The sequence below is a fragment of the Barbatula barbatula genome, assembly GCF_947034865.1.
Source record: "Barbatula barbatula genome assembly, chromosome: 8".
Taxonomy (NCBI): Eukaryota; Metazoa; Chordata; class Actinopteri; order Cypriniformes; family Nemacheilidae; genus Barbatula; species Barbatula barbatula.
This window is the reverse complement of record NC_136771.1, coordinates 16,690,936-16,706,140: the sequence shown is the minus strand read 5'-3', so window position 1 is coordinate 16,706,140 and position 15,205 is coordinate 16,690,936. Positions and strand designations below refer to the sequence as shown.

Below are 15,205 nucleotides of genomic sequence, written 5' to 3'. Positions count from 1 at the left end.
AATCTAATGCATTACTGAAGATTAATAAGTAAATTGTTATTACGTTATTATGTGCTGACTAATTTTATTGTAATGCACTGATCACAATGTTTTACAATAATAAGATCTGGAGAGATTTGAATTTGTCTTACATATGTTAATATTAAATTGTTGCTGTTCTTCCGAAACCTCGGTTGTCCAAATCTGTTAGTATTTCAGTAATTGGAAAAACACTGTACTTAATTAAAATACTGTGAGATTGTAATGATTAAATACTGTGTTGTCAAAGCTGACAAGCACTTTATTATAAATGTTATTGGTTATATATTTGCAACACCTAGTGACAAATAAAAAGGGTGACTAAAATGATGATTTATTGCAAACATAAAAACTCAAAAAATCTCAAAATATGGAGATACAAGGTTTCAGGACAAATGACATAATATGAACTTTTGATAAGAAAATGATGCTTAATGGTTTTGTCTTTTTCCTCAGACTAACAGACCACAAATAAATATGGATAGAAGAACTGAAATAAACATGTCTGAATATAAAATGCTGAGCTCCCAGTTCACAAACTGTTGTACACCAACCGCTATTCATGTTGAGGACGACCTACTATATGGTTTGGAAGACAGTACAAAACTAGTGGGTGTTCAAGTGATCTTGATTTTGGCTTACAGCACCATTATTTTCTGTGGTGTGACCGGGAACTCCTTGGTCATGTATGTGGTTTACAAATTCAGAAATTTACACACAGTTACAAATTATTTCATTGTCAACTTGGCTGTGGCTGACTTGATGGTCAACACATTGTGTCTACCTTTTACTTTGATGTACACACTATACGGACAGTGGAAATTTGGACAGGTAATGTGTTACCTGCTGCCATATGCACAAGGCTTAGCAGTGCATGTTTCTACCATCACACTCAATGTTATAGCACTGGACAGATACCGTAGCATTGTCCATCACACGGAAACCAAGATGTCCAAAGACATGTGTGGAGTCGTCATTGTGGTCACATGGGTTGCGAGCGCAATCCTTGCGAGCCCACTGGCGATTTTTCGTGAATACGTTACCTTTGACCTCACACCTGAGCAGTCGATTCAGGGCTGCGCCGAAAAGTGGCCTGGAAGTAGTGCGGATGGAACCATCTACAGCATTGCCATGTTTTTACTACAGTATGGCCTGCCATTGTGTATAATTTAATTTGCCTACACTCAGATCTGGAACAAGCTAAGAAATCACATTAGTCCCGGTGGAGGCCGTAGCGACCGACATCAACGGCGACAGAAAACAACGAAAATGTTGGTAGCCGTAGTGGTGGTATTCACCATCAGTTGGCTTCCCTTTCACGCCTTCCAGCTGGCCGTGGATATAGATAGCAGTGTATTGGAAATGAAAGACTTTAAGTTGCTCTATACAGCTTTCCATATTGTGGCCATGTGCTCCACTTTTGCCAATCCTATTCTCTATGGCTGGATGAACAGGAACTATAGACGATCCTTTGTGGCTGTGTTTAAGTTTGGCAGGTTAAACAACAGAATAAGAAGAGTTTGTAGTAGTGAGGCAATGAGACAAAAATGTACAGCACGCAATGAACAAAATACAATCAGCGTTACATTTACACAGGGAAACGCACTGTAATGGCCATTTGCTTTGTAAAAATTCAAAAAAATAAAAATGACATAAATTGGACAAGTTTTAACAAAGGCAGATAAATATGCCTAATTGCATTGCCTGATTTGTGACATCACTTTTTAATTTTCAGTTTGTAACGTTGTCATTTTTACTCTAATATTTAAGTGGTGAAATATATATATATTTTTATCATGGTGTTATTTATATTTTAGCTTTCTCTTTTATTTTTATTTTTAAATGACATTTTTAACAAATTTGTATGTGAATATGTCATGCAATTATTTACTTATTTTTAATATTGCTATTTAGGTTAAATTAATATTTGTTTAAGTTAATAATCATGTAATGAAATCGTTGCATTGTTTTGAATTGCATTGTAAGAGTTGTGTTTTTAAGACTGCAAAACAGTTCCTGTTAAAATAAATGTCCTTTTGCAGAAATTGTATTTATAATGTTGAAATGCATGCCTTTTGAACCAAATGTTTGCGCAACATTCTCTCTGTTGAGTAGGGCTGCCACAATGTGCCGGTTTTGTCAAAAACTGTGATATTAAAACCACGGTTGCGATCAGATAGTTTTTCTACACTTCTTGATATTATGGCTCCTTTTCTTGAAACTCTAAACACAAATCCATAACTTCTGACCCAATTCCCTTAACATCGTATTTTCGAGTCAAAATTAAGCTCTCCACTCGAAACCTTTCACACTTGCTGAAAAAGCAACCTTTTTCCTCAAACATGACACACAAGCCTGCAGAACTCACACCCCTCAGAATATACAACCTAAAAGACTGCAGATAGAGCAAAATGCAACAATGAGCTATAGAAAAAAATTGAAATACACTGCTGTTACTGAAAGTAATCCTAGATGAAAGTAGACAAGAAAAGTTCAAAAATCAAAAAACAATATAAACTGCATATGCTACACAATACAGAATACACTTGCATAAATATATAACATGGCATCCTATGCACCTTTGGTCCAATTTCGTTACAGGATACTTTAACAATTTCTTGGTCTTCTGACAAAAGTTTTTTGTAAGTAGTTGTCTCTTAAGTTCTGCAAAAATACAGATGTAAAACAAATGTTTTTGAAAAATGTTTTTTGAGTAATTTACTGTAGATTTTCATTCATGTATTTTACTGGCAACAGTTTGTTCGAAGATAATTGATTATTAAACATTAACAAGTCTTTATCTTTACAGAAAGAAAACGATAAAATAACAGCCTCATGCAAAGCATTCTGGGAACCAAAATCAGAAAAAAATTTAAAAAGGTTCCCCAGAATGCATTGCATGAGTCTGTTATTTTATAGTTTTTTCCGCAACGATAAAGTTAATGTTTACAGTTTTTCTCAATCGATTTGGTACATTTCTCCAAAACAGAACTCAAAACAGTTAACACAGCAAGCTAAACACACTCTTATGTTGGCGAAACAGTTAAGTATTCACTGCACAATGAAACAGCATTTTATTCTAGTAATGCATTTACCAAAATTCAATATTAACATCAAAACTAAAAGTGTGTTCCTTGATTTGATAGATTCAGCTGAAGATACACAAAGAAATAAATGAAAAACTTGTTTTTCATTAAGTTCATTAAGTTCTTTAATGTCACCCCAAAAATTCAAATAAGTACATAGGTAAATCAAAATAAAATAAAAAATGTACCGCATTCATTGAATCAATCAATTTATTAATCATGCCTCTCAATTAAATCTGACCAGAGAATTTCATCAACATCACAGCAAATATTGTCACGAATCAAGTATCGTGGGAAAAATGTCTTGAATGCTGTATGTGCCCCAATATTTCAACAGGCCTCTTCCATCGCTTGAAGACTTACTTTGTTTGCAAGGGTTGCAATCATGTACTTTCCATCTCCAAGAGAAGAATTCCTCAATTGGATTCAGGAAAGGAGAATATGGTGGAAGGAACACCATCCTGAAATGTGGGTGATTCTCAAACCACTGAATGGTGGAATTGGACATTTGCCCCAAACAACTACAAAATTCTGCACCATTTGCTACTGATCACCCTGCGAAAAGAGGATTTCATTGAGGAGGTTTAAAAAATAAATGTAGGAGCCTTTCTGTGTTGTATGGTCCCAAGACAGCATTGTATGCCACAACAGAAATTGTGGCACAGAGTGATGTTGCCTCCTCGTTGTCCAGGGACATTGACTGTAGCACGCTGGCCAATCACATTTCTCCATCGTCTCCTTTTTTGTGAAGATTGAAGCCTGCTTCATCAATATACAGGTACTAATATTGAGTTGCACTGCTTCAACTTCAAGATTCTCTGGAGTAAAAAGAACACAAGGTACAATACAGAAAGTTAGTGCTTAACAGTAATGGCATTGATTGCAGTCAATACTACTGTGAAACTGTTGCTTAAGTTTGAGTTCATACTTTGAAGCAGCAGTATACATAGATATGCCTCAATCTTTTCACTTACAGGAGCATGGAATAGTTTTTGGACACATCCTTAAAATTGAGGAAAAATATATATTTGTGTTGACAGTAAAAGTGCAGTAATTTGGTTGCACATCCTTGGACAAAATGGAATCGCAACTAAAGAAATTCCTCTCAAATGGCACTTTGTATACTTGCTTCATTGGGATTGCATTTCTCCTTAGAACATGGTCAATTGTGGAGAGACTGCATTGGTGGATATTGTGGAACAGTTGATTGTCCGTTGTTATTTTTTTCTGAATTTCTTTGAGGTGGAGGGTGTTGTTCTGGACCACCATGCTCTTGTTCAATTGAAAGAAGTCTTGTTCATCCACCTGAATATTCAATTTCAATTCTGAAAAATGTTTGAACGAGCAGGAAAATTTACTGTAGAAATCTAGACCTATGTCAAACAAGACTACATGGACTCTCATTGTAGAAGTCTTACCGGTTTTCTTACCAGACATGTGGGGATAATTTAAGCCACAGTGGATCTGTTTATATTGGGCTGAACTCTCTGCCCAGCTTCTCTAGGTGTGTCATGATCAGGTTTAGGGCATGAATCAATAACGAGGGGACGAGAGGGCAGGAACAGAGACGTGACCAGAGAGAGTGTATGGCAAGCCAAATCTACAAATATTTGCCTCTCTCCACATTAAACATGAGGTTCTGTCATGCTACTGCCACTAGACCCAGAGAAACATGACATGATCCTTCTACCTCTCCTCCATCCTCTTACAAATTGCCCTCCTCTTACACCTTGCCCTTCTCTTCTTCTATTTTCTACTCTTTCTCTTTCCACCATTGCCCTCCAATCTATCCATCTCTTCCCCCTCTACTCCTCGATCTTCTCCTCTTCCTAGATCCTCAGCTCTTCTTTCTCTTTCTCCTACATCGTCAGCTCTTCTTTCTCTTTCTCCTACATCCTCAGCTCTTCTTTCTCTTTCTCCTTCATCCTCAGCTCTTCTTTCTCTTTCTCCTACATCCTCCGCTCTTCTTGCTCTTTCGCCATCTCCATTTCCTCTTCTTCTCCCTCTACCCTGTCCACCACCTCTCACTCTCACTCTCACTCTCACTCTCACTCTCACTCTCACTCTCACTCTCACTCTCACTCTCACTCTCACTCATCTTCCTTTTACACTGCTCATTCTTCTTCTTATCATTGTCTTTTCTCCTCATTCGTCTTTTCTCTTCCCTTTTTGTAGTTGTTGTAATTAAGACAGCTGTGTTAACAATTAGGAAATTGGCTTTTTCTGTGTGGAGTGGATTACTATCTCATCAGATGTCAATTTGGTGTTAATTGAGGACATAAGGTGTGCAACTGGCTATTTTACAATTCACAGAGTTTTGTTTGTTGTATTTTGAAAATGGTACAAAAATGCTTGTGATCTTTGTGAAGACCAATGGAAAGCTGCAAATGTTTTTCCTGATATATTTAAGATTTGGCACTGCGGCACATGTCGATCACGGTATTGCGGTCACGGTCTTAGGGGTAACAGCCCCTACTTCGTCATCTCCAAGGCGGGGGGCTGCGCCCCATCCTATCTGCGGTGAAGGTGTTGAGGTGCGTCGTGGTGCGACAGATGCCTACCTGCTCGGCTGGGGTGCAGTGTTCAATGGGCAGGCACTGTCGGGGTGCTGGACGGGCCCCCACCTGCAGTGCCATCCAATTGCCTGGAGTTGCTGACTGCTTGGCTTGTGATGAGGAGGCCCCTGCCTCTCATCAAAAGCAAGCACGTGCTATTACAAGACAGCATAGCTGCAGTAGCATACGTCATCCATCAGGTGGCATACATTCACGGTAGATGTCGCAACTCACCCGACGCCTCCTCCTCCAGAGTTAGCAGTGGGTGGTGTCCCTGCAGGTCATTTCTATCCTGAGCGACGTCAATCAGACAGCCGACGTGCTCTCTGAACAGGTCACGCAGGTCACAAATATATATATATATATATATATATATATATATATATATATATATATATATATATATATAAATATATATATATACACTCACCTAAAGGAATATTAGGAACACCATACTAATATTGTGTCTGACCCCCTTTCGCCTTCAGAACTGCCTTAATTCTACGTGGCATTGATTCAACAAGGTGCTGAAAGCATTCTTTGGGAATGTTGGCCCATATTGATAGGATAGCATCTTGCAGTGAATGGAGATTTGTGGGTTGCACATCCAGGGCACGAAGCTCCTGTTCCACCACATCCCAAAGATGCTCTATTGGGTTGAGATCTGGTGACTGTGGGCACCATTTTAGTACAGTGAACTCATTTTCATGTTCAAGAAACCAATTTGAAATGATTTGAGCTTTGTGACATGGTGCATTATCCTGCTGGAAGTAGCCATTAGAGGAGATTTAAACGATGCCCAATTGGCACTAAGGGGCCTAAAGTGTGCCAAGAAAACATCCCCCACACCATTACACCACCAGCCTGCACAGTGATGTTCTCATTCTGTTTACGCCAAATTCTGACTCTACCATCTGAATGTCTCAACAGAAATCGAGACTCATCAGACCAGGCAACATTTTTCCAGTCTTCAACTGTCCAATTTTGGTGAGCTCGTGCAAACTGTAGCCTCTTTTTCCTATTTGTAGTGGTGTTGAGTGGTACCCGGTGGGGTCTTCTGCTGTTTTAGCCCATCCGCCTCAAGGTTGTATGTGTTGTGGCTTCACAAATGCTTTGCTGCATACCTCGGTTGTAACAAGTGGATATTTCAGTCAAAGTTGCTCTTCTATCAGCTTGAATCAGTCGGCCCATTCTCCTCTGACCTCTAGCATCAACAAGGCATTTTCGCCCACAGGACTGCCGCATACTGGATGTTTTTCCCTTTTCACACCATTCTTTGTAAACCCTAGAAAATGGTTTTGCGTGAAAATCCCAGTAACTGAGCAGATTGTAAAATACTCAGACCGGCCCGTCTGGCACCAACAACCATGCCACGCTCAACATTGCACTGACAATCCAGATTAACACAAACCAAGAAAAAAGACAGCAAAAGCACTGACGAAGACATACACTCACTGGCCACTTTATTAGGTACACCTGTCCAACTGGTCGTTAACGCACATTTCTAATAAGCCAATCACATGGCAGCAACTCAATGCATTTAGGCATGTAGACATTGTCAAGACGATCTGCTGCAGTTCAAACCGAGCGTCAGAATGGAGAACAAAGGTGATTAAAGTGACTTTGAACGTGGCATGGTTGTTGGTGCCAGACGGGCGGGTCTGAGTATTTCAGAAACTGCTGATCTACTGGGATTTTCACGCACAACCATCTCTAGGGTCTACAGAGAATGGTCAGAAAAAGAGAAAATATCCAGTGAGCGGCAGTTCTGTGGGCGCAAATGCCTTGTTGATGCCAGAGGTCAGATGAGAATGGCCAGACTGGTTCCAGCTGATAGAAGACAACAGTAACTGAAAAAAACACTCGTTACAACTGAGGTATGCAGAAGAGCGTCTCTGAATGGACAACACGTCGAACCTTGAGGCGGATGGGCTACAGCAGCAGAAGACCACACCGGGTGCCACTCCTGACAGCTAAAGAACAGGAAACTGAGGCTACAATTCGCACAGGCTCTCAAAATTGGACAATAGAAGATTGGAAAAATGTTGCCTGGTCTGATGAGTCTCGATTTCTGCTGCGACATTCGGATGATAGGGTCAAAATTTGGCGTCAACAACATGAAAGCATGGATCCATCCTGCCTTGTATCAACGGTTCAGGCTGGTGGTGGTAGTGTAATGGTGTGGGTTATATTTTCTTGGCACCCTTTGGGCCGATTTAGTACCAATTGAGCATCGTGTCAATGCCACAGCCTACCTGAGTTTTGTTGCTGACCATGTCCATCCCTTTATGATGACAGTGTACCCATCTTCTGATGGCTACTTCCAGCAGGATAACGAGCCATGTCATAAAGCGCGAATCATCTCAGACTGGTTTCTTGAACATGACAATGATTTCCTTGTAATAAAATGGCCTCCACAGTCAACAGATCTCAATCCAATAGAGGACCTTTGGGATATGGTGGAACGGGGATTCACATCATGGATGTGCAGCCGACAAATCTGCAGCAACTGCATGATGCTATCATGTCAATATGGACCAAAAAAACAGGAATGTTTCCAGTACCTTGTTGAATCTATGCCACGAAGGATTAAGGCAGTTCTGAAGGCAAAAGGGGGTCCAACCCGGTACTAGTAAGGTGTACCTAATAATGTTGCCAGTGAGTGTAGATGGATAGCTTCATAGAAGACCTAAGCCCTCGGTGCTGACCATCCTGAAATCAAAATACACCATGGATCAAAGTTCATTGGCCTTAGTAAAGCCTCTCAGATATTGCAAGTCATTTCTATTGAAGAGAAACTGTTTAAAGGGATATTACAACTGTCAAAATAAGGATTTGTACCTCATCTAGACGTAGGCAACCTCATCAACAGAAGAATGTCAATGGTGGCAACCTGGTAGTTCTATATTCCTACTTTCACAGTCCATGTCACAGAGCAGAACCAGGGCTTAGAAGTCTTTGGGCACAAAATCACATGGTTATAGTTATGGCATTTATTTAACATTAGAATTAATGTTGGGGATTGCCCCACTGAAGGCCAGTTTTTTATCTTACTCAACACCACAGAAGTATCAGATGATTCTTTCCCTTTATTATGTAGCACATTGACCGCATACACTTGTGAGAATATGATGTAGTTTCTGTAAATAATACAACAATGTACAGTTTGAACTCCACTAGTATAGTATACATATTTAACGTCATACATTTTTAAATAGGCCTACAACAGCATAACACTAAAACATCACATTGTGCTAGTAATATAGACCTGATATAATCACAAATGATAACTCATTTTATGATACATGTATGTAGCAGCAGATTACCGAAATAAAGTGCATGAACATTAGCCGCTATTATAGCAGATTTAAACTCATCATGATTAAAGCACTCATTTTGAAATTGCAAAACTTACACACAAACCCTGATATAACATGTAGCAAAGTCTGAATGATTTTGTGGTTGTCATAAACATATAAAGTATGATCTATGTATCTAATGGTTAACCGCTACAGAGACATCAGAGCCAGCAGTGAATTAAGAATTCATATTGGGCTAATTATTTTCACCTGATGTGCATGTGGTAGCATCATGACTGATTTCCTGAGAAATTTGATTGATTAGCTCTTCCCTTTATAGTTCTCTAATTGAAAGGTTCATATTCATAATGAACCCACTTTGTGCTTATTATTAATAAAGTGCTGGAAAAGTATGTGTACAATAAACATTTAGTTTGGAGCTAGAAAGCAAGATATTACCCTGTTATAAAACTTAACTTGAAGTTCCCACCTCCACACCACCCAAAAGTGTAATAAAATGTGGTTCAAGAAACACATACAGCATTTTTTTTATTTAAACTTTTTTATTTTCCCTAGAATGTGCTAAATACATTGCACAATTACTGTAGATAAGTCCTATCTGCATAGTTACATTAGATAAGTCCTATCTACACAAAGGAAAAGTATTAAACGTTGCAGTAAGAATATGTTAGACAACATTAAACAATACTCACCACATGCACATCGGTTGAAAATAATTAGCCCTTAACATTTCGAAAACAAGCGCTTGCTACAAAAACGAGCCATTGTATAAGGTGACATTTCAGCACCGTACAAACGGACAGCGACTTGAAAGTAGCACTAAAAGCACTGCTACGTGCACTAGTGTTAAGTGCATTTTTGGGAAACGCAAGTGAAACGATGACCAACGTTCGCAAAGTGACTCGCAGAAAACGCTCTTAAGTGCTAAGATCCATCGTTATTGGGAAACCCGGCCCTGGGCAGTAGGCGACTGCATGTCTTAAACACTTTTGGACAAGCTCCAAGTCTTGTAGTTAATGGATCACTGCACATAGTCTTCGGTTCACCTCCTAATACATTTTATAAATGTATACTCAACTCCTGAATAACAGAGCCATTGTATGCACTCTGCAGCAGTCCATTGCTGTCCTAAACTGTGTCAGTCTCATTAATAGATTATATATTCATAAATTTTAACGCAATAAAATAACACCATAAATTATTGTTAAATGTTCTATGTGGATTTTAACTAATAAGATGTTCATACACATTGCAAAGTATTTAAAAATATGAGTATTTTAACATAGCAAGTGCAGAGCAGATTTAATGCCAAATAAATACATTAACAGTGCAAAGTTTTATAATTTAATGCCCCAGTGAAAATAAACATACAATTCTTATTTTTCATGAAATATAGACATAATAAATAACGTACACGGTTACTTACGTAACCTCGGTTCCCTGAGATTCGGGAACGAGTACTGCGTAGCAGGACGCTATGGGGAAAACTCATTTTCTCCAATAACACAGTGAAACTGCACGGCTATTGGTTTGTGAAGAGTAAAATTTTAAACCAATGACAACAAAGCTGCCCGGACCTATGGCGATGGAGCCTGCCAATGGGAGACTGCATTTATTAGATATTATTCACTAAAATAATTGAACTTGTTATATTAACACCATGTATTGTGTTTTACCTTTTTTGTGTTTTTCGGTTTCTATTTTCCCCTGTAAAGCTGCTTTGGAACAATGCACATTGTGAAAAGCGCTATGTAAATAAAATTGATTGGAGGGTTGGAGGATGTCCACAATAGTGGTCCAGGAGAGGCACCTCTGACTCAACCTTGCTCAGATGTGTGACATCGAGAAAGTTCACTTTCCTGACACCCCCCATTTTGCAAGGTGGGCTGGTTGTCGATGGTGTAGAAGTAGACCGCCCGCCGTGGCACAGCTACCTTTCGACCTTCGAGGTCCCGTGCAGTACGCCTTCCCCCCAGTGAGCCTCATTGCACAGGTCCTGTGCAAGGTTTGGGAAGAGGAGCATCATGTGTAGCTAGTGTGGCAGGCATAAAACGAGACAGACACAGTACTATACAATTTTAGCCCCGGAGGGTGATTTATTGGAGGGGTTTGGTGTAGTGACGACTTCTGGAGAGAAGGCCGTGGGGAAGTCGGCGCGTCCTCAATCCTGTGAAGTCCTGGGGGTGCTCGTGCATCAAAAGGGAAGTAGGTGAGAGTCCCGTGGAAGAAAACCGTGCTGCTGCAGATCGTCACTCGCTGGTGTCTGTAAAGGGAAGAAAACCAGAGGTTAGTCATCCGAGTCCCTGCTGAGAACAAGCTCACCCTTTCTTCTTCTTCCTCTGCTTATAAAGGGTGAGCTTGATGGGGATCAGGTGGTGACGATCTGCAGGTGTGGCGGCTTGATTGCGCCGTTGCCTTGGCGACGCTGATTTGCCACTGGCCCGCTCGTCACACCCCCCCCCCCCTAAGCGTTGACGTGGTACGGCGGCTCGCCCCGTACAGGACTAGGGGAGAGTGGGGGGGAGTAGGTGTCCCTGACCTTGATGTCCAAGCTGACCACATCCGGGAGAGACCGTCGGCATTGCCATGGGAGGCCCCCGCCCGATGTTTGACTGTAAAGTGGTAGTCCTGGAGCGAGAGGAACCACCTAGTCACCCTGGCGTTGGAGTCCTTCGCCTTGGCCATCCAGGTTAAAGGTGCATGGTCTGTGACCAGGGTGAAGCTCCTTCCTAGCAGGTAATAGCGGAGCTCCAGGACTGCCCACTTTATGGCGAGGGCCTCCTTCTCCACTGTGGCATACCGGGTTTCTGCTGGGGTGAGCTTCCGACTGATATACAGGACCGGGTGTTCCCTCCCATCCTTGTCCTGGGACAGGACTGCTCCCAGCCCTGTATCTGATACATCCGTTTGGAGTACGAAGGGGCAGCCAAAATCTGGGGCATGAAGGATGGGTGAAGAGGAAAGGGCCTTCTTCAGGGTCTGGAACGCCGCCTGGGCTTCGTCACTCCATATTACTTTCTCTGGCTGCCCCTTCTTGGTCAGGTCAGTCAGGGGGCTGGCTAGAGAGGAGAAGGCAGGGATGAAGCACCGGTAGTATCCAGCTAACCCGAGAAAAGCACGTACCTGGGTCTTTGTAGTGGGTCTGGGGGCCTTCTGGACGGCCTCAACCTTTTGGGGCTGTGGTTGGATAATCCCACGTCCCACTCTGAATCCGAGGTAGCGGGCTTCCGCTAGACCCAGGTGGCATTTCCTCGGGTTTGCGGCCAGCCCTGCCTTTCGCAGATCAAGTAAGACCTTCCGGAGCCTCTCCAAATGTTCCTCCCAGCTCCCCGAGTGGACGACCAAGTCATCAAGGTAAGCCGCGGCATACGTTTGGTGAGGCCTCAACAGAATGTCCATCATACGCTGGAAAGTGGCAGGTGCCCCATGTAGGCCGAAAGGCAACACCCTGTATTGCCAATGCCCTGAAGGTGTGCTGAACGCCGTTTTCTCCTTGGCCTCTGGGGAAAGGGGCACCTGCCAGTAGCCCTTGGTGAGGTCCAACGTTGAAATAAACCGAGCTTTCCCCAACCGGTCCAGGAGTTCATCCACTCGGGGCATGGGGTAGCTGTCAAATGTAGAGACCTCGTTGAGGCGCCGGAAGTCATTACAAAAGCGTAGTGTCCCATCTGGTTTCGGTACCATCACTATAGGGCTGGACCACGGGCTACGGGAGGGTTCAATCACCTGCAGTTCTTTCATCCGGGTAATTTCTTCCTCAATAGCCAGCCGACGAGCCTCTGGGACCCGGTAGGGCCGCAGCCGGACGATAACTCCCGGGGGCGTCCGAATCTCGTGTTGGATAATCCGAGTCTGCCCGGGTCGTTCCTGAAACACATCGGAGAACTGACGGACCAAGGCCTCTACGTCCCGCCTCTGGTCCGGGGAGAGCTGCTCCCCAACGTGAACTACTGGTGGTTCTGCCTCGGCAAAGGCCGCCATCTGTTGGGGCGGGGCCACCCACTTTTTCAGGAGGTTCACGTGGTAGAGTTGTTCAGTCTTTCATCTGCCCGGCTGACGGACCCGGTAATTGACCGGCCCTACCTTCTCGAGGACGGTGTAGGGTCCCTTCCAGGCCGCCAGGAACTTCGAGGTGGCCGAAGGAGTCAGGACGAGAACCCTGTCGCCCGGCTGGAGTTCGCGTGGTTGGGTGGGCCGGTCATACAACCGCTTCTGGGCGCGCTGGGCCTCGAGCAGATGTTCCTTCACCAACGGCATCACACGGTCGATTCGATCTCTTATTTGTTGTACATGTTCGACTATGCTCCTGTGCGGGGCGGCTTGTTGCTCCCAGGCGTCTCGAGCGACGTCTAGGAGGCCGCGAGGTTCATCAGAGCCGCTATAAAATGGGGAAACGACAAAGCCACGGTGAGCAAGCTCCACTTAGACACGAACCTCACAACGCATGTTCTCTCGCTGTTCTTCCAAAGGGTCGGATGACTGACGGGACCCCGAGACGGCAAGACGGCGAGAAGCGGCCAGCCGATCAGACCAAAAAAGCAAGCGAGATATTGACGGAGCGAATCGAGGAGCGTGTCACCGTGGCCAGGAAGGGAGTAATTCCCCGTGTTTGTCTTCCTGTCCACACGGACATTCGCAATCCGTAGTTGTGTTTCGTCACTTCTGTGTACGTGTCGTTAATCTGGTCGCCACACTGTCAAAATATTCTAGAATCCCAATAAGAGGTATTAGTAACAGTGTTTGAGTTTAACTAGTGTCTAAGACTTGTTAGTGTTTTGAGGGCTTGTATCATGGGGGAACGTGTTTTTTCAGCAAGTTTGAATGGTTTTTAGCCGAGAAATACTGTAATAACTAAATCCACACTAAAACATTAAAGAAATGTATTTCTTCAAAAAGATTAATTGGTTTATAAATTCTTCACAAGCCCATGGAAGATCAATCCTCTGAGAGGAAAAGGCTGACCAGTCAATACAATATTTGGTACAAGAGATCAACAAATAAAAAAGAGAATGAGAGGGTCTCAAAGTATTGATTCTGTCAATTACAATCATGTCTTCTATTGTCTGACCCCCCAAAAGCCTCTAGCATTTTATACAGGCCAGTGTAATGCATTTCTATGTCCACACAAAACAATTTATCTTCAGACATACATCTTTAGACCTGCATTAGGGATTTTATTTCAAACAGATGGCTTTTATCTTCAGCATGTCCATGACTAGAACTGTTCCCATCTCATGGTCACGATTTGCTAATCAGAAAAACTGCTCAGGGCTGCATTTCCCGATAACGTTGTCTACAGGTATACCTTTTCTACGTCTGTTTTCTGAACTATAGCTTAGGAGGTAACCTTCCTACATGCCACATTGACAGGTGCTGTCCACGGCGGTGGTGCTGAATTAATGGATATCAATCGATCGACAATCAATTATTCACTCTATACAGACTGCGTTGGGTGAGATAGCTGCATTCTTTATAAAATAAGCACTTTATAAATAGTTGAAGTTGCATTTATTAGGACTAATGGGATCAAAATAAACCAAATTACAAACTAAATCCAATCATGGATTTTATTTCATTGTGAAATCAATGTCTCATTCCCAAATGTCTCAACACGCTACACTAAGTGGCAGTGTGGTCATTAATATCAAAGTTTCTCAAACTTTGGGTCATAAGGAGGGTCACGCAAAGCCGCTTGCTTTTGCGGTGCATACAATTTGTTTTATTCAAGCAACAATGATTCTTGTATAGTTCACACGTTTACTGTGCTTGCTCGCTTGATGCTCAGTTGGCGGGTTTACAGCACGAAGCATGTAGTTTATGGCTGCATTTATTAAAACATTAAAACATAATCAACATTATGAATCACACTTACAATATCAAGAGGAGTAATATAAGCAAGCATGCCATAATTGTTTATAAATGTGGTATTTTTATATTGCAATTAAATGTTTTATTCATGTCAAGACAGTGTTACATTTTGGGCTCCAACACTGCAATTCCCCTTCACATAGGGATAAATTAAGTTTATTCTACTATACTTTCTCAGCATATTTTAGATTAGAAATTACTAAATCAGCTTGGTAAAACAAATGGTTGCTCCCTGGTAAATTATTGAGGGGAAAATGTAAAGTAACATTTAACATAGTTACAAGCAGAGTATACAAAGCCAACATGACTCATGTTTAATTTACATGCATCTGCATAAAAAGAGGTACAATTTTTTTTT

At 42.1% G+C, this 15,205-nt stretch overlaps 1 protein-coding gene across 1 annotated transcript; it reads left to right on the top strand.

Annotated features, from left to right (window-relative positions):
• Positions 1–495: 495 nt before the first annotated feature.
• On the top strand, positions 496–1,629 carry npy2r (neuropeptide Y receptor Y2; the record flags this gene model as incomplete). The annotated part of the gene is given in 2 exon segments (XM_079462721.1): positions 496–1,188; positions 1,192–1,629. Coding segments are annotated over 2 exon segments (1,131 nt in total).
• Positions 1,630–15,205: the final 13,576 nt, after the last annotated feature.